This window comes from Tympanuchus pallidicinctus, unplaced genomic scaffold (assembly GCF_026119805.1).
Source record: "Tympanuchus pallidicinctus isolate F22 unplaced genomic scaffold, pur_lepc_1.0 scaffold20, whole genome shotgun sequence".
Classification (NCBI taxonomy): Eukaryota; Metazoa; Chordata; class Aves; order Galliformes; family Phasianidae; genus Tympanuchus; species Tympanuchus pallidicinctus.
The window spans coordinates 7,520,345-7,544,862 of record NW_026294722.1 but is presented as its reverse complement, the minus strand read 5'-3'; the positions used below and the strand labels follow the sequence as shown (position 1 = coordinate 7,544,862).

General features: G+C 37.7%; 1 protein-coding gene across 1 annotated transcript in view; it reads left to right on the top strand.

The window, feature by feature from the left end:
• The window catches only part of ARFGEF2 (ADP ribosylation factor guanine nucleotide exchange factor 2), a 35,021-nt gene extending 10,721 nt beyond the window's left edge, over positions 1 to 24,300 (top strand). Inside the window, exons 7-39 of the mRNA XM_052683668.1 lie at positions 104 to 175; positions 453 to 601; positions 973 to 1,103; positions 1,358 to 1,592; positions 1,840 to 1,939; positions 2,182 to 2,321; positions 2,983 to 3,091; positions 3,607 to 3,808; positions 4,327 to 4,438; positions 5,020 to 5,225; positions 5,420 to 5,504; positions 5,603 to 5,774; positions 6,854 to 7,005; positions 7,194 to 7,322; positions 7,542 to 7,700; positions 8,788 to 8,935; positions 9,863 to 9,962; positions 10,980 to 11,020; positions 11,105 to 11,274; positions 11,933 to 12,084; positions 12,210 to 12,382; positions 13,508 to 13,668; positions 14,104 to 14,234; positions 14,322 to 14,451; positions 14,937 to 15,072; positions 15,824 to 15,962; positions 16,053 to 16,107; positions 16,350 to 16,464; positions 16,732 to 16,862; positions 17,606 to 17,774; positions 18,153 to 18,291; positions 19,351 to 19,468; positions 20,809 to 24,300. Coding sequence (XP_052539628.1) covers positions 104 to 175; positions 453 to 601; positions 973 to 1,103; positions 1,358 to 1,592; positions 1,840 to 1,939; positions 2,182 to 2,321; positions 2,983 to 3,091; positions 3,607 to 3,808; positions 4,327 to 4,438; positions 5,020 to 5,225; positions 5,420 to 5,504; positions 5,603 to 5,774; positions 6,854 to 7,005; positions 7,194 to 7,322; positions 7,542 to 7,700; positions 8,788 to 8,935; positions 9,863 to 9,962; positions 10,980 to 11,020; positions 11,105 to 11,274; positions 11,933 to 12,084; positions 12,210 to 12,382; positions 13,508 to 13,668; positions 14,104 to 14,234; positions 14,322 to 14,451; positions 14,937 to 15,072; positions 15,824 to 15,962; positions 16,053 to 16,107; positions 16,350 to 16,464; positions 16,732 to 16,862; positions 17,606 to 17,774; positions 18,153 to 18,291; positions 19,351 to 19,468; positions 20,809 to 20,985 — 4,538 coding nt within the window. The 3' untranslated portion in view covers positions 20,986 to 24,300. The remainder of the gene's footprint in view (positions 1 to 103; positions 176 to 452; positions 602 to 972; positions 1,104 to 1,357; positions 1,593 to 1,839; positions 1,940 to 2,181; positions 2,322 to 2,982; positions 3,092 to 3,606; positions 3,809 to 4,326; positions 4,439 to 5,019; positions 5,226 to 5,419; positions 5,505 to 5,602; positions 5,775 to 6,853; positions 7,006 to 7,193; positions 7,323 to 7,541; positions 7,701 to 8,787; positions 8,936 to 9,862; positions 9,963 to 10,979; positions 11,021 to 11,104; positions 11,275 to 11,932; positions 12,085 to 12,209; positions 12,383 to 13,507; positions 13,669 to 14,103; positions 14,235 to 14,321; positions 14,452 to 14,936; positions 15,073 to 15,823; positions 15,963 to 16,052; positions 16,108 to 16,349; positions 16,465 to 16,731; positions 16,863 to 17,605; positions 17,775 to 18,152; positions 18,292 to 19,350; positions 19,469 to 20,808) is intronic.
• The last annotated feature ends 218 nt before the right edge of the window (positions 24,301 to 24,518 follow it).

Below are 24,518 nucleotides of genomic sequence, written 5' to 3'. Positions count from 1 at the left end.
GAAAAATTTACTACCTCTAACCTTTCTGCCTCTGTCCCCTTTTTCCTTTGTCTTCTTCCTAAACAAGAGTACAAAATTCAAAATTATCTCTCTGTTTCATCAGAGGAAACAACTGATGGAGGAAAGGAAATGGTTAAAGGCATCTTGGAAGATGTGGTTGAGTCAGCTGTGAAAGGTAGCAGATCTTCAGAAATAAAGTAGATGCATGTTTATTATAAAATTCTTATTCCTGTAATTATAACAACACGGATTCTTTCTTACTGTTGTTACTAAGTACTTGTAAAGAACACAATAAGGAAAGGCCTTTTATTGTCTTACTGGATTCTTCTATTGTTTGTAGCTGAAAAATCTTCTAGCTTACTACTGCTGCTTCTGTGCCAGTCAATTGTAGAGCTTCACGAATGTCATGGATTGAAAAAAGTTTCAGTTGTATTTTTCTTTCTCCCCTTTAGTAGCTGAAGAGAAGCAGGTAACAGAAATGGCTACGGCTCTACCTGCAGTAGAGACTGCAGATACTGTTCTTTCTGGCTCTAGTAGCGAAAATGTACAAACAAATGGAATTCCAGATGATGGACAGTCTGTTTCCTCTACTGATAATCTGGTAAATAACTTCACTGGATGCCTGTGTATGGATAGGAAAGGAGGAAAATTTTCACACCAATTAATACAGTGGGATTTTGAGGAGAGGAGGAGCAGAAGACTTAATGTATGTGTCCTGGTTAGGTTCAGAAAGGAAGCAGCAAATTCAGTTTAAGTAGATATTGAAAATGACTGTTCTAAAATTGATTGTGACTTGTAGCTTAGTATTGGTGGGAGGAGAGAGAGGTGGTCCGGGTCACTTGATTCCAGTTTAGGTTTTGTTTATGTCTTAGCAAATCATTAGCTAATTCTCAGAAGAGCTGTAGAATCTTTCTTAATTGCTTTATTCCTTTGTCTCACTGAGTATCCAATATTTTATTTCTTACTCTTTAGGAAGCAGATATATCTGGCCATCAAGCTGCTGCCAAATTTTCTCATGTTCTGCAAAAGGATGCCTTCCTTGTGTTCAGGTCACTGTGCAAGCTCTCCATGAAACCACTTGGTGATGGACCACCAGATCCTAAGTAATGAAACTGTATTAATTATCCAGTTCTCTCCTGGTAGCTTTTGGAAACAGGGGGTGCAGATAAGTAGTTTCTGTATGCTAAAATGGGTATTCAAAATTTATCACTCAGGCCCTTATTTCAGTTAGCTTGATGAAGCAAATTTCAGTCTTAGATTCAGGTCTTAAAAATGTAGTACTTGAAAGATTTCCACACACAAGTTTGTATTCAGAGATGTAGTAAATCTTCATTTTCTGTGTTGATTTTTTTTCTAGATCCCATGAATTGCGTTCTAAGATAGTGTCTCTCCAGCTTCTTCTCTCAGTGCTACAGAATGCTGGTCCAGTTTTCAGGACGCATGAAATGTTCATCAATGCAATCAAGCAATACCTTTGTGTAGCGTTGTCTAAAAACGGAGTCTCATCTGTTCCTGATGTGTTTGAACTCTCTCTTGCCATCTTTCTCACACTTCTCTCAAATTTTAAGACTCATTTAAAAATGCAAATCGAGGTGAGAAAGTTTTCCCATTTTTCTGTTGCTCTAATTCTCAAATAAGGGTACTGCAATGATAAAAATTCATTGGCAACTTAACGTCTTAGTTTTGTTTGCATAATATACTGATCAGTTAATTCTGTATTTGAGTTCTTCTGTACACGAGATTATATTTTTCAAGAGAAATTGAGTAGAAATGAGTTTGTATGTTTGACATAGTTCTAACGAGTTTCAGATCAAGTCCTTTTCCTCATGTATTTTGCAGGTGTTCTTCAAAGAGATCTTCTTGAATATTTTAGAGACTTCTTCAAGCTCCTTCGAGCACAAATGGATGGTGATTCAAACTTTAACTAGAATTTGTGCAGGTATTTATATTGTTGAGAAAGCAGACACTTCCTCTGGCTGCAGAGGTTTTCCTCTGCAGTAATTTTTTATTTTCTAGAAAAATGCTACATTTGATGTTCAAGTTCTTTGGGGAAAAATGAATTTGATCCCTTAATGCTTGAGTTAAATGTGTGTATTAAAACCCACTGCCTGCTCTGAGTATTTCCTTTTAAAAAAGCTGTTGCACAGAACTCTGATGTTTGTGCTTTCATTTGTTTTCAAGATGCCCAGTGTGTAGTGGATATTTACGTTAACTATGACTGTGATTTAAATGCTGCTAATATATTTGAACGCCTTGTAAATGATTTGTCCAAAATCGCCCAGGGACGAAGTGGTCATGAATTGGGAATGACACTTTTGCAGGTAAGGATAACAGCTTGGAAGCTGAGGTACCATTATGTCTCTAGGTTATTGATACTTCCTGTGGTTTATGTTGTCCATAACTTACTGGTATTACTTATTTTTTATTAGTTAGCTGTATTAGGTAAGTTTTTAAGCGGGATAATGAGGCAGCATGATTAATTTACTTGGTTTTACAGTGTATCTACATTGTGACACTGAACTTGTTCTGTGCTCTTTTGGTCCTCTCTCCCTTGGTAGGCCAACAAATGAGCCATCCTTAATCATGCGTTCCTTTGGCCGAGAATGAAAGTAATATCAAGAGACCTTAGAGGCAGTGTTTGGATGAGCTGTTTTACTGTACAGTTAAAGTAGTGAGACATTTGTCCTTGTGGAGAGCTCTGATGCTATAGAAACTTGCTGAATGTTCATAATCGTTCGTACACTTCAGTTGCATTTAAGAACTGGGGTATATTGCCTTTTGGCTGTACTTATCAGCTGTAAATAGATCCAACGCTTAAAGCAGCTGGAATGTGGCATCAGTCTGGTCCAGTGTAAATGGTCAAGGGACAGAAATGGTATCATCATAGCTGATGAACATGCTAAGATTTCAATGGTGTGATGTAATGCATCCCAAAAATTTGTGGCTACAAGTGTATTGTGTTTTCTTGTTGGATGTTTCTAGGAATTAAGCCTGAGGAAAAAAGGGCTTGAATGTTTGGTTTCTATTTTAAAATGTATGGTAGAATGGAGCAAAGACCTTTATGTGAACCCCAACCATCAGACAAGCTTGGGTAAGATTGTTTTCCTTATAGGGAGACTAATTTGTTAAGTAAGTTTGTTCCTGTGTTTCCTTATGGTTCAGAAGTTATTCACTAGTGTGGATGCCAGGTTTTTACATGACAATTCATTTATGTAAGTATTTTACAAAGGGTTATTTAGTACTGTATACTGAAAGAGCATACTGTTTCAGTAGCTGACCCTCCAAATGTCTGATCTGAATAATCGGGGTCTGTTTTAAAACTTAGCCAGGCCATCACTGACACTGTAAAAGCTGGCTTATGTAGAACATGAATGTGACATATCTTGCAGCTCCTAGATTCAAGTGAAAGATCTTTAGAGATATTGATGGTTTTTTTTGCTTTTGCTGAAATACTTCAGACATATGTCTGTACAGCATATTTGTGTAGTATAGTCTGGCAAAATGTAAACCTGCTAGAATTAGGATTTTGGCTTGTAACTAACTTCTTCTGACTTACTGAATTTTTACCGAACAAGATGACTTCAGTCTCTTCATGTTTATAAATAGGTACATATAAACCATCTGAGCAGGAAATAGCTGAAGGAAAATGTCTTGACAGTGGAGGGAGACGAAGTAGTGTCAGTTCCTTGGACTCCACTGTGTCGTCAGGAGTTGGGAGTGTTGGTACCCAAACTGCTGTCCCAGATGACCCTGAGCAATTTGAAGTCATCAAACAACAAAAGGAAATAATTGAACATGGGATAGAGCTGTAAGTTCAATAATGAAAGAAAAAAAAAACCAACAACTTGCTAGTTAAAAAAAAAAAAGTATAACCATATTGTTTCTTAGTCTTATATAGTGAAAAGTAAAGGGACATGTGACTGTTAGATTTAGTCCTGAGGCTCTTGCTTCTTTTAGAAAGGAGCACTGGGGGGCTACTGTATTTAAAAAGGAATTCAGTGACATCTTGAGTGGAGAGGAGCTTGTTTCATGGTATTCCTTTGTGCTGGTACACCCAGGGGTGCATATACCTAGACTGAAACTGATTTGGGTAGGCAGACACATCGTCTTCCAGCTCTTTAAACCATTTATTGTCTTTATTGAAATAGTTGCAGTGAAATGCTTGTTCAGCAGTAGTTTATTGCTGTTTCATTGATTTGAAGAACTTTCTCTGAAAATACTATGTACAGCAGAATTTTTAATGGGAATTCTCTGATATCCTCAAGTATTTCAAGAGGGAGGTTTTCAGTTATATGCATCACTTCATCCATGTTTTTGTCTGAATAGGTTTAACAAAAAACCAAAGAGAGGAATACAGTATCTACAGGAGCAAGGAATGCTTGGAAGTACAGCAGAGGACATTGCACAATTTCTGCACCAAGAAGAACGTCTCTGTTCTGTAAGACTATGGGCAATATAAGATAATTCATATTGTTTTTAAACGAGTGCTCTTACAGTGTTGCTGTCTGATCCTTTTGTATGCACTCTGAGTTCCTATTTAATTAATAGATAACTAAAAGCATAAGGGTTCTGATGAATATGCTTAATCTCAATGCTGCTTTATATTTAATAAAGTATCCCAGACATTTTAGTAAATTTAAGTAATTTTAGTAGCTGTTTTCAATGAAGTAGTGAGGGGCACAGGGTTTATATATATCTGCATTAATAATATCTTGTCAAGTGAAGGAATTTGTTGGCACATTGTCAATGCATTTTTCACTGCATATGAAATGGGGTGCAAATTAGCTTTCCTTGGATCTGCGTTAATGCAGATTTCACCTTGTGGGGAATGAGGGAAACAAGAATAAGCAGGTTATGTCTGTTTTCTAGTGATGCTGGTTTCCTGCCATCCTTGTAACGGTTGCTCTGCTGACTTAGTGAATCAGATCAGTCTTACAAAATTCAGCTGTGCAACTCTAAGTTTTCTTGCACAGCTGGCAGTTGGATTACAGAGTAATAACCGTCTCTTGTGTTTTTTAGACTCAAGCAGGGGAATTTCTTGGAGAAGGCAGCAAGTTTAACAAGGAGGTGATGTATGCCTACGTGGACCAGCTTGATTTCTGTGGGAAAGACTTTGTCTCTGCCCTACGTATATTTCTGGAAGGCTTCCGGCTGCCTGGTGAAGCCCAGAAGATTGATAGATTAATGGAGAAGTTTGCTGCTAGATATATTGAATGCAACCAACGGTAATTCAAAACCTTGTATTGGATAAGTGCCTGAAAAATGTCTCTTTTGTTCATGGTCCTCAAGAATGAGGTACAACCCGCACTCTAGAGGTTGGGTATTTCCACAAGCGTGTCTGTTTCCTTTCTTGTGAAAATGGAGGCAATTGGTAGAGGAATTAGGTCTCTAATAACGCATTTATTTTTTCTTCTCTTAGGCAAACGCTGTTTGCTAGTGCTGACACTGCCTATGTTTTGGCATACTCCATCATAATGCTGACTACAGATTTACACAGTCCACAGGTGAAAATTAAAAAAGAAAAAAAAAAAAAGGACTTGTAGAAGCTCAGATTTCCACAGAACTTACATTCAATACCTGATTTCCTGATTCTTTTCTACAGGTAAAGAATAAAATGACAAAGGAACAATACATTAAAATGAATCGAGGAATCAATGACAGTAAAGACCTGCCAGTGGAGTATTTGTCCACGATCTATGAAGAAATAGAAGGAAAGAAAATTGCCATGAAGGAAACAAAAGAATATGCAATCACAACCAAGTGTAGTAAACCAAGTAAGAAGGATCTAGAAACTGGAAAGACCACATGTTCTGAACTATTGCATAACTTTCAGGATGGCATAGTGAAGTTCAGGTCGCTTTTGAAAACATCTTTGTGCAATATATAAATTACATTTAGAGTACTAATATAGTAAAATATAGTGTATATAGTATATATAATATATTCAGCTGCAATGAAACTGGCTTACAGGTGTTACTTAATGCAGCTATATCTGTGATGGAAACATGGCTGCGTAAGTGCATCCAGGACCACTGCAGAAAGGCACTAGAAACTAGATTTTTTTTAAAATGAAAGTAGGGGAAATGATAAAAAATAATTGATGTTTGCTGTTATTTTGTTCATTAGCTTCTTTTATATACAAGACGTGTGTTTTTTTTCTTTATCAGTAGCATGTCATAGTTCATAGGTAGTAAGTGTCACTGTCCTTGTGATAATCTTTGAGAAAAGAGATGCTGAAGAGTATGTCATATTCCACAGTTGCTTTTTCTCATTCACAGCAAGCAAAGATTTGTGTGCAGTCTACTGTAGAAACCAGTGTCTCCAGCTGTACTCTCCTCATACACAGTGGTCATTCATTTAATTCTGAATCTTCAGCATAGTGCTTTTTTTTTGATTTTTCTGTGGTATTTGCAAGTTTCCTAGTTCAGAACAGAAACAAAATGATCTTTTATGTTTCTTCATTCTTACACTAAGTTAGTAACTTATTTTTAAATTGGTGAAAGACTTGTTTTGTATGGAGGATGTGAGACTAAAACAGTGAAGTGTTTTCCATCCATTATTATAAGCAGAGTAAATTAATAGACTATGCCTGTCTGACTTGTTCTTGGTATGTAATAAAAGGCAGAATCTAGATATACTGTGTAGAATAAACTCTTAGATTGAGGTGTGGATTTTGGTGCTGGAGTTCCTTGCTTGCAGACTATGAAAGCCTCCCACATTGTAATGGTTCTGAAGATTATATTTAGATTTCATTGTCAATACCTTCATTTAATGTTTGTCAATATGAAGGTACAGATTCTTCTCCTATGTGGAGAAAAACAAACCAACAATGCATCTGTGGTGTTCCCATTAGGTGTAGCTAATGAGAAGCAGCGGAGGCTTTTGTACAACTTGGAGATGGAACAAATGGCTAAAACTGCTAAAGCTCTCATGGAGGCAGTAAGCCATGCAAAGGCTCCTTTTACTAGTGCCACTCATCTGGATCATGTCAGACCCATGTTCAAAGTGAGTGTCTGTGAAATTCTTGTTATATTTTCATTAAGAGTTTCAAGCATGGAAAAAAATGGGGGGAAATGACTGGGCAGCTGGATAATGCAACCGATGGAAATTTTAAAAAAATATATTTAGTCCCTATTGCATAAAGTTTTAGGCTAAAATCTTAATGGATTTGTGAACTTAATTTCTTTCTTTAGCTTGTTTGGACTCCATTGTTGGCAGCTTACAGTGTTGGCTTGCAGAACTGTGATGACACAGAAGTTGCATCCCTTTGTTTGGAAGGCATACGATGTGCAATTCGAATAGCCTGCATCTTTGGAATGCAGGTTTGTGTGAGACTTCTCTCAAGAATTCTGCTTGTCTTTTATTGCTGAGTCCTATTAAGAGCACTAGCTAGTTTGCCTGCTACTCTTCTTGCCCTGGAAAATGCTCTAGTGTAACTGACAATTATGCAGTAAAGTAGCATAGGCATGCTGGCCAAGTAGCCAAGTAGTCTCTAGCTCTTCAGGGACTTTATTGCAATGTCATGTTTCTCTGTCTTGTAGCTTGAACGAGATGCTTACGTACAGGCCCTCGCTCGGTTTTCCTTGTTGACAGCCAGTTCCAGTATCACAGAAATGAAACAGAAGAACATAGATACCATTAAGACACTTATTACAGTCGCTCACACAGATGGCAACTATCTTGGGAACTCTTGGCACGAGGTAACAACTTGAATAGTTTTCATGCAACTGCATTGTTCTTTGAAAATCTGCAGGACTTTGTTCTGGTCTCTGACTATTTCTAGTCTTTAATTAACCACATCTAGCTTCCAGGATGTGTTTCAACTCTCCTTGAAAGATGGATATGAGTGCAAGATTTTGTTACTATTTAAAAAAAAGTCTTTTTTTTTTTTTTTTTTTGGCAGACTCCATAGGCACAGTATGATTAGCATTGTAGTGTTTGTAGTTGCTTTTGATAAGGAATTAAAACTATGCTGAATTTGCATTTCAATGCAATTCATGGAATTCTAAACAGAAACCACTGCTTTCTTGCTCTTGTTATCAAAAATAGTCCAGCTCACAGTTCCAGACTTCTCTGTGTTGTGTTCTGCAACTTTTACACCACAATTGCATGAAGAAGTTGGTCCACAATAATTGAGTTAAGGAAAAGTGAGGATAATGTATGAGAATCATACTTATTTTCCTAAGGCATATTTTTCAAGAACTCTTCAATCACTTCTAAATCAGTGATGCTGCTAAACTGGAATATTCCTTCTGCATTGCATTCTCTGGTGCTAGACTTTGACTGTGTGATAATGTGAACCAAAAGGGACTCTAGCTGATGAGTTTTGTGGACCTGGTTTAAAGAACAACCCCCAAATGCTTGTGCCAACCCAGGGGCTGTTGCAGTGTGAAGGAGTCAGGAAAGGCCTGTACGTGCTTTATAGCATGGCAGCTGTGGCTTTTTTCACTACCTGCACTGTCGTCATTAAATGGCAGCTGCTATAATGCAGTTATGCAATTTGAGTTTTGAAAGCTGATGCTGTGAGACGTAGTAAAAAGGTCACTTCTGGTAGAGATCTAAATTAGATTTCTTGGCACTATATTATTTTTTTTTCCCCTGGAGTGTTGGAATGATTTATGGCAGCTGGTGATCTTGAATGAGTCACTCAACACAGTTTGATTTACAGTTGCTTTAGCAATGTTGTTGCTATCTAAGTTGTTTTAAAGGTTAGATAACCTGGGCAGTACTGGGAATAAATACGCAATGGTATCCAGAAACTGTGTTTTACAATATCTTTGTTTTTAGATCCTGAAATGTATTAGCCAGCTGGAGCTAGCACAACTTATAGGAACTGGAGTAAAAACTCGGTATTTATCTGGTGCTGGGCGTGAAAGGGAAGGAATCATTAAAGGCTATGCATCTGGAGGGGAAGAGTTTATGGGCCTCGGATTAGGTAAGGTTAATAATCTTGAGCTTCACAGAATGCGTATTTAATTGAAGTGTGATGGCTAAGAGTTCAGTTATAAGATAGCAAAATACATCTGTTCATTTGAGTCTAGTGGATTAATGGAACTTAAAAAATCCATCATAACCTTCCAAGATATTTTAGTAATTACAGAATATGTTCACACTTCAATAATTTAATAGTGCATAAATGTATTTAACAGAATGCCTCCAGATTGATTTGTTGGGATGTGATATTTTCAAAGGTGTTTCACAATCTTCTTACCAGTGTTATCAGTTCTTCCTCTCTACGCTTTGTTTACAACTAAAACACGAACAGTTTCTCTTTATTGTTCCAATGATAAATATTTTTCCAAAGAAATTCCTCATCTCTGCATCTTGGACTTGCTGTTTTGTTTCCTATTGCTCCAGTAGTATGTGAAACAAAAAGCTGTAAATTAGAGGAGAAAGCAGACTGTCTTAATCTTTGGAGAACTGTCTAGGTGACACTTAGATTCCAAAGTACTTGGGAACTCATGCTGTCCATGATGATTGGATGGTGGTGGATGGTTGGGCTAGATGATCTTAGGTTGATCTTTTCCAACCTTAACGATACTATAATTCTGTGATGATGCTGAATATAGCAGAACTGTGCCTAACCTCAGCTGCTTGTATCAGACTGAGTTAATATTTTCTAATGTTTCATCTGTTCCAATCAAATTAACAGTATTACATCTTAAGAAAATTAACATAATTACCAAAATGCTATCCCTCAGTTAAAAGAACACCTCTAGCTGCATGTTTAATTTGTCATAATCTGGCACAGATCACGCAAGGGCACCATCTGCTCCATATACATTACAATTGCTTTTCTTTGTTTACTTGTAAAAGCTCTAAAAACATGATGCTAAACACTGTTTTTATGGTTTTATTGCAGGTAATCTTGTTGGAAGTGGTGCTGATAAGCGGCATATGGCGAGCATTCAAGAGTCAGTGGGAGAGACCAGTTCCCAGAGTGTAGTGGTAGCAGTAGACAGGTACTTAAAATTTGTTCTGTGGAAAATGTGACTTGAAGCTATTGACCTTGCTTTATTTGCAGACTCTGACAGGGATTTCTGTTCTTGAAACCTCTTTCTCTCGAGAGAAAGGCAATGTTTAGATGCTGTCTTTGGAGCCACTAAATATAATGCTTTGGGCAGGCAGTATTCACCAAAAGAAAGGCTGGCATTAAATAACTAATGTAAACTAGTGCAGTGGATTTGGAGAATGGCACTGTGTGTGTGCACGTGTGTTTTTGATGCCTTTCCTTGGAGTAAGCAAGTTATTTAGGTATCTTTGTTTTGTATCGCTCTGTTTCTAATCTGTGTGCATGCAATCTGTGTATGTGGGCCTTTTCCTCAATCCCATTTTGAGTTAGCTTGAGGTGGGCTGGTATCTGAAAAGAAAAAATGCCCATGCTCTATCAAGTCATGCAATTTTATTTGGTCGCGTGAGCTTCAGTATTGCAGCATTTAGTTGCTCTTCTGCAGCTTTTTATTTGTGAGTCACTGTATTGTCCAAATTATCATCTTTTTCATTTGTCTTTTTAAATACTGTATAAGAGAGATGCATGTATTAGAAGTAGTGTTGAAAAGGGCATTTCTTATAATTATTGAAGCTGCTTGATCAGTCAATAGAATCGTATATTCAGGCTTTTAATACTTACTGTAACATAGGTATGCATGTACCATGTCATAAATTCAGGGACAGTTTAAATTTAGCAGTAATCTGTATGCCTCATAATTAGCAATCTGAACTTCTCTCAAGACTCTGAAGAGCGAAGGGGGGGAAAGGACCATGGTGGATCTGTAGTCTTCTTTCTGCTATCTGTACTGATAGCCACAACTTAGAGTATTCACAAATTACAAAAAGCCCAAGCAGGTGGTTAGCATCCAGCAAAATGTGCCGTTGTGAAGTACTTACAGGATGCTGCTGACAATTGCTTACAGCTCTAAGATTTGATTGGTTCTTGGGGATGGGCAGCTAAAACTGCAACATATTTATTTCTTCCCTAGGATATTTACAGGATCAACTAGGCTGGATGGAAATGCAATAGGTATGTATGCTGACCATATGGAGCAATACAGCAATTCTTGCCATGTCACATCCTGAATTTACGGTAGTGTGTTGTCGTGTTCAGTTGACTTCGTCCGATGGCTGTGTGCTGTCTCTATGGATGAGCTGGCTTCCCCTCACCATCCACGCATGTTCAGTCTGCAGAAGATAGTGGAGATATCCTATTACAACATGAATCGCATTAGGCTGCAGTGGTCAAGGATTTGGCAAGTGATTGGAGATCACTTCAACAAGGTATTTTTTAAAACCAGCTTATGTAACGTATGTCAGTGTGGAAGGACTTCTCATCTGCTTTTTCTTTTTGTGCTTCTGAACGGGGTAGGTTTTGACTTCAAAGAAATAAAGTCTGCTAACTTCTCAGCAGTTTATATGTAGTAATTCTGACAACATTTACTTGTACAAATACTTTCTAATGCTAAGTGAAACATCTATTTCAAAATGTAAAGAGTGGAGATAAAAATGGAAATATTTATGGAAAGGATCTTTTTATAACGAAGGATCTCTTCATTATACAACTGTGTATTTATGCTTCTTCCTTTGTGCCATTGTATTATCCTCCTGGTCAAATACCAAATTAGATTTCCTCTACAACATATGCAGATGATCCTGAAACAACAAAGTTTTGTTGGAAGCTTGGACTGCATTCCTTTCTAACCTATGTTTTGTTTTGTTTTTGAGTATCTAGCTGGTTATTCTTCTGCACTTTCTGCATACGAAATCTGTGGGGCTGTTGAGATTTCTCATGACTGAGACAGACAGCCCTCCTGTTTTCTGAATGTCTGGAAGCTACAGCGTGCTTGAGATTTTCAGTGAACTGATATGAAATATATGATGGATATGTTGCTTATATAAGAAATAAGCTGGTAAGTGTTTGAAAATGTGTTTCTTCTAGGTTGGCTGTAACCCTAATGAAGATGTTGCCATCTTTGCAGTAGACTCATTAAGGCAGCTGTCCATGAAGTTTCTTGAGAAGGGAGAGCTGGCCAACTTCCGCTTCCAGAAAGACTTCTTAAGGCCTTTTGAGCATATTATGAAGAAGAACAGGTGTGATGGACTGATGTTAGCTTACTTCAGTCCTTCTTAAAGATGTTTCTTTCTGTGGATTTAATTGTCTTGCATCTGAAAGTGGCTTTTGATGTAGTGTTTTATTTTCTGTTTTATTTTCTAAGATCTCCAACTATTCGGGACATGGTCATACGCTGCATTGCTCAGATGGTGAACTCTCAAGCTGGTAATATTCGCTCAGGCTGGAAAAATATCTTTGCTGTCTTTCACCAAGCAGCATCAGACCATGATGGGAATATTGTGGAGCTGGCCTTTCAGACTACAGCACATATAGTTAGTAAGTAATACTTGACAGATGCAAGTACCAACTTCTAGCTTAGCTTCTGTGACTCTGGTATAGAAGGCCCATCTGCACGTGAGATTTGTATACACAAGTAAATACATGCAAGGTCTTGCAATTAAACCATTTAAGCTCTGCAGCTAAGTCTTAGCTGTTAAGTCTCTGAATTCCTATGAATAGGAAAAAATGCATACAGATCCTCAGCTGCATAACTCTTCAAACTGGGAGTAAATTCAGTATTTCTCTGTTGCCTATTAGTAAATTGATGCAGATTAAGGAAACTGGATTAATAGATTTTGTGAACTCCATGCTGTTTCAGTATCATATGGTATATCATGTTTATGACACTGGTATGTTATTACTTATGAAGTTTAGTTCATATAGACTGTCTACTCTGGAAGTATATTTGAACAATACGCTACGTCTACTTTCACAGGAAGACAACCAACTCATATTTCAGTACTGATGGCAGCTTTAAGTGTCCCGAACCTGCTGTATTCCCATTAAATACTGTGGGGGGAAAGAGTTGTGGATGGTGTTAATAAATGCAAGTAGTAAGGAAACTTTTGCTAATTTGAATTAGAGTAGTTCAGTTGAAAGGTACCTGTGCAGATCAAGTCCAATTTGAATTGTACAGATCTTGAGAGTTGAGGTCTGTGCAAAAGCTTGTATGTACTGGCTTGGGTTTGTGTTTAGTCTGTCCTTTAACCTGAAATCTAACTGCTTTATTCTCTGTTCCTACAGAATCTGAATAATTAAAGGCTTAGTTAAGATGCATCAAGCTTTACTCCTATTATTTTTATAGTGTTGGCATTGGGTGGCATATGCTGTGGAAGGAAAGGGAGCCACAGAAGAAACTATGAAAGAATCCTAGATTATAAATCGGTAGCTAACCAACCTGAGAGCATGGATAGATTCTGATACTGATAGATTTTTAGGAATGGGAGTATAGCACAAGGAAGAATAGAAGGGAAGAAATTGTTTAATCCAGCAAATCTATCTTTCATGTCTGTTGTTTTGGTGCCAATATTACCAGGTCTGACTTCAGTAGACCAATGTCAGTTCATCTATGCATTTGTCTGTCACTAAGTTTTAAGAAATGCTTTTGTTTGTTCTTCACAGCAAATATTTTCCAACAGCACTTTCCTGCAGCAATTGATTCATTCCAAGATGCAGTAAAATGTCTCTCTGAGTTTGCTTGTAATGTTGCATTCCCAGACACCAGCATGGAAGCAATTAGACTTATTCGGTATTGTGCAAAATATGTTTCAGAAAGACCACAGGTATTTTTTATTTTTTTTTAAACATTGTACATTCTTACTATCTTCTTACTATCGTAATTGAGGTTCTTCTTGGAACTAAGAACTTTCAGACTCAAACTTCAGTCTCCCAGCAGCAGGAGTTTGTGTTAAAAGTGTATTCAGAATTAGGAATTGTTTTGGTGTTGTGTAAGTAATGAACTAGGATTAGTTAACATGTTAAAGGTGTCTTTTGGTTTAAAATGGAAGCTATTACCATTGAAATACTTATTTTCTGTATGTATTTTCTAGGTACTTTCACAGATTGATGTGTCTCAGATTTATATTTTACAAGAGTTGATTGTTACAGTAGAAACTAAGCTAATTTTTCTAGTCTGTCTGTGTACCATTAGTGGTATGTAATCTATCTTAAAGACTTCTGAGGATTTTTTTAATCTTTTTTTCCTGCCTGTCTCCAAGGTATTGAGAGAATACACGAGTGATGACATGAATGTTGCTCCTGGGGACAGAGTATGGGTCAGAGGATGGTTCCCCATTTTATTTGAGCTTTCTTGTATCATAAATCGTTGCAAATTAGATGTTCGAACAAGGTAACAAGACTTTTCTGTTTTTTGTTGGCATTCAGTTGGGGAGAGGATCATGGGTACATGTTTTAACACAGTCTTTGTTTGTTTTAGAGGTTTAACAGTGATGTTTGAAATAATGAAGAGTTATGGCCATACCTTTGAAAAGCATTGGTGGCAAGATCTGTTCAGAATAGTATTTCGGATTTTTGATAATATGAAACTTCCTGAACAACAAACAGAGGTAAAACAGAAAAAACTCAAGCAAACTTTACTCTCCTTTTTTTCCTCAAGAACTTGAACGATCCAGATGGCAGCTTGTGTTATTTACTGTCAGTGTATTCCAGCCCATGCTGTTACAAACTTTGTAGTGATAATTTGTTGTATTATGTTCTGTTGCATGTATGAGATGACCAATGCTTGATAGCTTCCACACAGAAACTTGCCACAATATCCTTTCTGTTCTCCCTAACTGACTATTCTCCCTAACTATTCTCAAGGAAAAGTGTTCTTGCTTTGTAATACCACATACTGTTCAGAACAGCAATCACATGACCAACTAAGTACCTTCTGGTGAGGTATCTTCAGTCGCAGGTATTGGGATTCTTCCAGTTTTATCTGAATTCAATTATTCTCATAGGCCACCTCCTTTTGAATGGCCATTCATGAGCCAAATGCTATCGTGCCAAAGGAACCCACACAGAAATAAATGTTTTTTTTCTCTCGCAGAAATCTGAATGGATGACCACTACGTGCAACCACGCACTTTATGCAATCTGTGATGTATTCACGCAGTTTTATGAAGCTTTGAATGAGATCCTTCTTCCTGACATACTTGCACAGCTACACTGGTGTGTGAAACAAGGTACCTAGTTCACTTGCATCTTTTGGTGAACTGATTTCTAAATAATCTCTTTACTTCAGGGGAAAGCTAGTTGAATTTCTGAAGAGTAATAACTACCATCATCAGAATGTGTGATGTAATAAATGTCTGCAGAATCTTAAGTACTGCAGGGTCTCATTCTGGTTAATCAGTTAGGCAGCTCTTCTGTTAACATGTTTATGGTGCTACTGGGACAGAGCAAAAGCTTTTAATAATGTGCTAATCTTTTGCAGCCTTTCTGTGTGGATTAAATATCTTATATATACATATCTGTAAATGAATGCATTCTGACTTTTGAAATTATTTTTTCCCACCTTCTGTCTCCTGATCACCTGGTGTTTCTAGGTGTGTCTTTCCAAGCGTTTTTTTCATTCAGGCTCAGTCTCTTAAGCCTGAAATTTTCTATATTGCTAGCATGGATTATGGGTGAAGTCTTCAAATTTCAAATTTGTGCTTTCCTTCATTTGTTCCACTGTATGCACTTTTTCTGCTTCCTTCTTCCATTGTCTTCCCCATTTGGATTTCAGGGAAGTGAAATCTCAAAATGTATTTTTAAGCACTGTTTTCTATTCATATGGTCCCCAGCTTGATGTTACTGTAATATAGTTTGTACGTATGCTTTGAGCTGAATTAACACGCCTCTCAAAAAGCATTTAATGGAGCGATAATAGAGAGTGCTTAATGTTTCACTGATATTGTTAAAGCTAATAAATATGAAACATGTCTTCCACAGAAAATGAGCAGTTGGCTCGATCAGGTACCAACTGCCTGGAAAATCTGGTAATACTAAATGGACAGAAATTCAGCCCAGAAGTCTGGGGCCAGACGTGCAATTGTATGCTAGAAATCTTCAAAACTACCATTCCTCATGTGTAAGTTCATAAGGTATACTTGTCACACAAATGTTCTGTTTCAGAGCAACAATATTTACTGTTTTTTGTTGTTTTTATTTTGATGTGAAGCTTGCTTACATGGAGGCCAGCGGGAATGGAGGAAGATTCAGCTGAAAAGCACTTGGTAAGAGTTAATTCAGTGCAAAAGACTACGCTGAAGAGGCTGTGTTGGATTAGCTTCTGAAATATTTTATAGTAGTAGAGGTGCTTGACAACAAGTTCTGGAATTGACACTAGCTTGTACTCGGTGTAGCTATCAAGTAACTGAAAAGGAATGAGTGCAGGCATTCTTTGAGGCCAAAATTCTGATGGCTGGTTGGTAAGTAGCACTTTGGATTGTAAGGGTGGTTCTAAATTCTATTCTAGGATTTGGACCTAGATCGTCAGTCATTAAGCAGCGTGGATAAAAACGCTTCAGAAAGAGGACAAAGTCAACTTTCAAATCCAACAGATGAAAGCTGGAAAGGGGGTCCTTATACAAGTAAGGAAAACATCCAAGTTTATTAAATGAACTTTTACAGTCACTTTGCTTCTGTAGTCATTTAAAGGCAGTTTTATGGCACTTGATAATTAATTTGAAAAACTTAGCTTGTCTTTCCAACTTGCATTTATTCCTTCTAGATTTTCTTTTTATAAGATAATTCACAGCAATACCAAAAATGAAAATGGTAATGTAGTACTTTGTTAATCTGTTGTACGTTAATTGTTACAAGTTGCTTCTGAAACTTCTGTTTTTCTGTTTCATTAGACCAGAAACTGTTTGCTGGCCTCCTTATAAAGTGTGTGGTACAGTTGGAATTGATACAGACCATTGATAACATAGTATTCTATCCAGCGACAAGCAAGAAAGAAGATGCTGAGCACATGGCTGCAGCTCAGGTACCAGCAGAATTAGAAATAACTTTGTTAAGCAGTAAAGTACAGAATGTTTCAAAGTGTTTAAAAAACGCTGTGGTACTGTATGGAGCTCCTCCTTTTTCTAGCTCTCCATGCTATCCTGAATGTGTGTCCTTACACTTAATTTTTTATATATATATATATATATATATATATATATATATATATATATATATATATTTTTTTTTTTTAACTATCTCCAGTATTTCTTGGTAGTCTACCCTTCAGATTATTATGGTAATGTGGAAGTTGAAATTTAATAATGTCAACTGTCAAGACATAAATAACCACCTCCCTTGGAGAGGAGGTCCTTGCCCCTGAAAATAACCATTCTAGGCAACAATGTAAGGTGGGCTCTTACTTGTCTGTGTTAATGAAGCCCTAGGCCAGAAAGTTTGGAGCCAGTGCATTCAGCTAGTGTCTTGGGGATGGTGTAGTTAAATTCATAGCAGAAATAGCCTACAAAAAAAAAAGTCATTTTATTGTTCTTAGTGTTTTTTCCAACCGGGATTTACCGTAACTTCTCTTGAAAATGATTTAGTGAGAGGAATACAGCTTTAGCATTTGACAGGGCAGTTCTGCTGTGGTGTGTTGTTCTGATATTTCACTTGTACCTCATGCTGGAGTCTAGAGTTAATAGTATGTGATATGTGAAGTATCAGAGTCCCTCTTATGAGAAGAATATATTACTGATACTGTTCTCTGCCTTGATCTCTTTTATTTAGCGAGATGCACTGGATGCAGATATCCACATTGACACAGAGGACCAAGGAATGTATAAACACATGTCTTCACATCACCTCTTCAAGTTACTAGATTGTTTGCAGGAGTCCCATTCTTTTTCAAAAGCCTTTAATTCAAATTATGAACAAAGAACTGTGTTGTGGAGAGCAGGTGAGGCTTTTGTGTAGTTTGGCTTTAGAAAAAAGGCACTGCGGTCTGTTTAGGACCTCAACCATTGAACTGCAAAAGTATACGATTGTAACAATTTCTGTAGTTCATCTGGCACTGTATACTTTTTCTACTTTTCTCCTTCCAACGAGTTGAGATATTTCTATTTCCTGTACGTATTTTTCATTGAAGTGGAGCAGCATACTTAGTACTGCTGCACTCAAATGCATTTATAAAAATAAGTTAGATGTCAGTCACAGTCGAGGAGAAGGAAATGCTGTCTGTGAAAGAAATCAGATACCTACTGTTGTTCATTAATGGAGAGGTACTTGGCTGGTTCTTGGCTGGTATCTAAAACTGAATATTTCCTCTGATTTCCAGGGTTCAAGGGTAAATCAAAACCTAATCTCTTAAAACAAGAGACCAGCAGCCTGGCTTGTTGCTTGAGAATACTTTTTCGAATGTATGTGGATGAAAACCGGCGAGACGCCTGGGATGCCATACAACAGCGTCTGCTCAGGTAAGAGGATGAAGTTGGTTCAGGTGTGTTCTGTGTGCACAAACATATGGACGACACATCTTTGGAGAGAATGTTCCATTTGTAAGTTGCTGAGCAAAACATGCAGAGCATACCAAGACATAATAGTCTGCTCTTTACTAAAAGCAAATTTAGCAATAAGCAAGCAATCCATTTGAAATAAATGAAACGCTTTCTTGCTTGACCCACTTTTCTTTGCAAAAGTGGTGGTACAGAATACAAAGATACAATGTGATAAGAAATTTATACAGTGCAAGCTACTGCATAGCTGGAACTTAAAGCATTAAAAAAATAAAATTGTAAGTAAATCAAAAAGGTACTTAGCCCCTTTATCTGAGGAGTGAATTGGTACAGAAAAGTGCTAGGTACTGATCTCTGTCAAACGTGAAGAAATCTCAAACTCACTATTAGTACTAATTCAGTGCATTTCAGTGGTGTTCCAATTTTTCAGTGTCTGTGGACATGCTCATCTTTTCAGTGCATGAAAGGGGAGGTCCCATTCCCTCTTCAGAAAGTACTAAGAAAACCTGTTGTAATTTGTACAGATTGTCTACAAAATTCAGTTTACAGCAAGGACCAAAAATGTATGTACATGAGTCCTCCTTTGATCTAAGTGCTACAGATCTTTAATATAGCAGTGTAGATTTGAGGAAAGAGAGGAGAATTTTTTTTCATGGTACCATTGCCTAAATTGTCCCCATGTAAGGATCAGGAAGTAATGTTTGCAGGTTGAAGGCGAAGACACTTCAATTACAGAAAATGCTTTACTTAGAATGCTCACAAGGAAAATAGTTGTTCTCTACTTTTCACTCCATAGTTGTTTATTAACAGCATAAAAACTATTTCAGTTCAATTATCTGTAACAACTGTAACAAAATATAGACAAATGTGTGTACTATAAAATTATTGCATATGATTGAAAACTTTCCCGTGGAAATGCATCTTGTGTAACCAGGATACACTGTGAGAGGACTAATAGGGCATGTAACAAAAACTTATTGTGGTTTCCTTGTGGTTTGTTTGAACTTGGCATCTTTTCAGTGTATGCAGTGAAGCCCTGGCGTATTTTATTACTGTGAACTCAGAAAGCCACAGAGAAGCTTGGACCAACCTCCTGTTGCTGCTTTTAACAAAAACACTGAAAATCAGTGATGAAAAGGTAAGAGCAGGCTAGAAGCCATGTCTGTTTGCATTCAGGTGTTTTCATCTCTGCTTTCATTGAATTCATTCTTTGTCATACATACTGCAAGATGGCTCATTTGCTTACTCATATAATGTGTGATCTCCTTGGAGTGTTGGAATTGTTATTCTTCCTTTCTTTTGGCAAGCACTTCACATTGTAAAAATGGGACTACATCCATGAAATCCAGTTTGTGGAAATATTACTGCAGATCTTTGATATAAAGCACTGTGAATGTGCAGTAAAGGATGTGCTTTATAGCAGCACAGAATGGTAGAGGTAAATTTCATCATTCTAGAACTGTAATTTTAGTTCCTCAACAGTGATGGCAAAAAAATAACCTTTGGAATCTTAGCTTTTCTGAGGAAAATGTGAGTGTATATATTCCCTAGAATATCTCACACAGAGAAACTTCTAGAGGTTGCTTAGGTTTGTGGGCATTACTTTGTTGTTCATTAATTGTAAAAAGGATGAATATAGTTTAAAAGTGTGGGGTTTTGTGTTGGTGTTTTTTCTATGTTTCTTGTATTGCAAAATATGTAATTCCACATTGTCTTTTACATTTTATTGCAACTCATCAATGTTTGAAGAAGAGAGTGTTAGCAGTGATTTTGTTTCTCCACACAGCAGCAATTCAGAGATGTCCATGTGGTTGTGGTGTGTTAGGAAAATAGTTTTAACTATGTAGATAAAATGGTAAGCCTGCGATTCCTTGGTATCCAAGCTGGATGTGGCTCTGGGCAGCCTGGTCTGATGGTTGGTGATCCTGCACATAGCACATAACTAGATAATCAGTGTAGTCCTTTTCAACCCAGGCCATTCTATGATTCAGTACTGCAAGATTTTGCAGTAAAAGTGTCCCCTCAGTTTTCTCTGCAGAATCATAGTACGCCTTGGGTGGGAACGGACCATAAGGATCATCTGACATGGACTGGTTGCCACCAACAGCTCAGGCTGCCCAGGGCTTCATCCACTCTAGTCCTGATCAGCTCCAGTGATGGGGCAGCCATGGCTTTCTTGCAGCAGTGCCAGGGCCTCGCTACCATCTCAGTAAAAGAACTCCTTCCTAATATCTAATCTATATCTCCCCTCTCTCAGTTTAAAACAATTTTGCCTTGTCCTACTGTGTGCCAAATAGAAACTCAAAAACTAACACTCAGCATTATTAGGAAAGGAAAGGAAGATAAAACAAGCTTTGATTTGTTTGATTTGTTAAGACCTTGCATTCTAACATTTGGTGTAGCCATGTATGTGAAAAAACTCAGCACTTTCCTGTAGGAATAGAGAATAATTTTCTTTTTTCATATCTTTCCTGATAGTTTAAGGCACATGCTTCAACATATTATCCATACTTGTGTGAAATCATGCAATTTGACCTGATTCCTGAGCTTCGAGCTGTGCTACGGAAGTTCTTCCTGCGTATAGGTGTTGTGTTCAAAATCTGCATAACAGAGGAGCAAATACGGACAACTGGGACAAATTTACCCTCATGGTAGCCCTAAGTAGAATTGGTTACTTCTGCTTCTTCATAAAGCTGCTCCAGAGATGGACTGAAGTGGATAGGGGAAGAAATGGGACCCTGGTATAGCAAAAGAACAGCAAGTTACTCTTAACACAATGGCATTTGAGGAGGAATGGGGAGGGAAGGAAAGGGGGGGGAAGGGGAATTCCTGACCATCCTGTGAGAGTATCACCAATTTTTATTTAAATTATTGCTAACAGAATTAGTGCTGTAGATATAAAGTCTATTTGTTTCCATGCTCATTATCCTTATGATCAAGTTTCTTTCTTCTAGTCTTCTATCAGTTGTTCAGTTTTGCAGCCCAACCAAATCTTATAAATAACTGGATTCCTCAGTGGAAGTTATTCCCCATGGAAGTAATAAATATAGTTGTATAGCCTTGTGATGTCAGCATGTGCTCATAATAAGCTATATTGCAGTGGCTGATGACCACCTCAGATCATTCTGGGTTTTTCTTTGTGTGCACATGGCTAGACCAGGCAGTGCATTATAGGTTTTCATGTAGACAGCCTGTAGGATATTTGGGGAAGGGTTTTTCCTCTTGTTCATAGGTGATTTTAGAAGAATTTTTTTAATATCAGTGCTTCATCCTCCAAGATCCCTCGTTTTTACAGAAGAAGTACATAGTAGTGTCAACTCCATTGAGCTCCTTAGTCTTGAGTTCAAAACATTAAAAAAGAAAAAGGTAATTTTTAAACTTCCCATTGACTTTGATATATGTCCAAATCATGGACGCAGCATCTACATTAATATTAGAAACAGGGTTCAAAGAAAAAAAAAACAAAACACCCTCTTTATCCTTGAAAACAGTGTATTTAGTGTATTTAGTGGTAGTGATCTGTTTAGGAAGTCTTATTCTTAATAACTCTGAAATTCTCTTTTTTTCTTTTACTGCATACTTTCAACTTCATTTTTTTTTCATGCAAATAACTAATAGTTGAGAATAAATGTCACTACTGTGAAATCTGAATTCCTTGACTGCTTTAGCAAAATTAAACTTAAGATCAGTCGTGCACTATAACAATTACCAGGACATTTATGTGATTTAAAAAACATGTGAAGCAAGCATGATTTAATACAATCTTTGTTTGCTTACCCTGGAGATTTTCCTTTCTTCAGCATGCCTAAGTTTTTTCTGACTCTGTTTCCATCACATAATACCAGTTTGTAACAGAAGTCCAGCACAGTGGAGTTATGTCCTTCGAACTAACCTTAATTTAATTTCAAGACTTTTTTTCAAAAATGGAAAAGCCTGGCAGGATGGGAGAAATTCCACTTCCTGAAACGTGTAAACAAAAGTGTTACCCACTGTGCTATCTGTATCAGCAAACCTCAGAAACAACAGTATTCAACAACAGCGACAATAGAACGGTACTGTGCTCAACTTGTTTTGCTTTTGAGTTTCCTAATAAGGCAGTCAGTTGATGTAGTGTTGAGATATTCTACTCTCAGAGTTATTGGTGTGTGTATATATACTTTTTTTTTCTTGTGAGCTATTTCCAAAGGGCTCATGGGCATTCTTCAGTAAATCAGCTTGTTCTATGTAAGCATCGTTTGGCAATTGTTTGGCAGTCAGTAGTATTGGTAAGGCTTCCAAGTTTTTATTTGTAACCAAAGAAAAGCCACAGCCAGGCTAGGTTTTAAACACCCTATAGATTAAGTCTGTATGCTGATATTTAATATGAGGAAATATATGGCTATATTTTAGCATAAGAAAAAGACTGAAAAATAAGCGTTGCCAATATTGAACTTGCTGCATTTGAAATGTCACTTTATGTTGCATTTAGTATATTTGCTTGTTCCCTGGTAATGTCACTTAATTACAATAAAATGAAGTATTTATTTTAATTCTATTTAAATTTTTAATAAATTTGAAAGAATAAGCCATTATTTTTCCTTCCTGTCCTAGATAGTTCTTAAGCATATGTATATTATTTTCAGGTTTTGAATGTGACACTGCCTCATTGAATGTATACCTGTATCTCCTTTCAAAACACAAACTTTAGAAGAAGCATGCAACTTCACAGTTTTGAAAGCCTTACATCTCAAGTCTTGGAAGAGGTCTCCTAATGTTCAGATCTCAAATTTGGAGTTGCATCGTGGGCTTTCTTTACTGTAATGTGCAACGTACTATCTCTGCACATTAATTAATCAGTCCCTTCTTTCAGCCTTAGTTCTGGGAGATTCTTCTTTTACTCAAGCTTTTATTGTATTTGTACCATTCGTAAACTGCTGAAATTAGGCATGTGACATTAGAAACATTCTAGACTTACTGTAGTGCATGGAGGAGAAGGGGACTGGAATGCAGTGGGATTGTAACAGCCTTAATCCTGTCATGATTTTCTGGAATTGATTGTACATCCTAAAGCAATAAGAGTAGTATGCAGAGCGTATACCGGAATACCTGAAACAGCTGTGTATTCACATCAGCTTTTTGTTCTCCTTCATGCAATCAGAAAGATCCTAACCCACAGGCATCTTAATGGAGCATAAAATGCTGGGCCAAAATGCCTGCAGGCACTGCTGGTTCTGGCTCTGCTGCTGTGGGATCTGACCTGCCTGGGTAGTTCTTTAGTGGAAGGATGAATGAAACAGGGTTCTGTGTCAGCATATCCCAGTAGAGATCTCTGCGATACACAGAGTAATAACAAAAAACCAACACGGTTCTTGGACTGCTGAAGTACCGTTGCAACAGACGACAGACAGATTTTTACCTATAAGGGTACAAATAAGGAGACTGCATGGTATTTACTGCTACTTATTGTAGACCCTTCTAGGCAGCAGGCTGGGGATGCTGTGAGGAGAGCGCTGTGCCCTGCCTGCCATCTCACTCCGGGGCTCCTTCCCCTTTCCTGCCCCGCTCCCCGAGCTGCCAGCAGAGCCGTGCAGAGCAGCTCTGCCTGAGAGGAGCCAACAGCCCCGACTTCAGCTATTGGCAATTAAGTGTAGTATCTTTTAGCCTGAAGTAAAATTATGCTTCTCCTGTCCAAAGTGCGGCTCTCTTTAATCTGTAAATTGTTTGTTCAGCACCTTTAATGTTGTTTGTGGAAAATGTATGTTTTCACGTATTTAAGATGCCTATGTTTCTGAGGACTGCCATATGAAGTGCATTTAATACCGATAAAGAGCAGTCCTTGTCCTCTGGTTGTACACATTTTTGAGAGAATAGCAGAATTATAAAATATGAAAACCTATGTAAAGTTTTCTACATGAAAATAATATGTATAATACTGTTATAATACTCCATGCTTTAATGAAGTGGTAAATCAATAAAGTTTTAAGAAGTGGAGCTTGGCTTTAGCAGTGCTTATTGGAATGTGGGAGGGAGCAGAGAAACCCTCCTTCCCCCCTTCGTTTCCTCAGGGACGATTACGGATGCTAACGAGGAGCCGCCCTGCTGGCCTCGCTCCCGCGCAACGCCGCGGGCGCCGCCTGACGGGCACTGCGGCGCGCGGCGCGCAGCGGGGCCTTATGGGAAGAGCTCGGTCATTGGCTGCCGTCTCCACG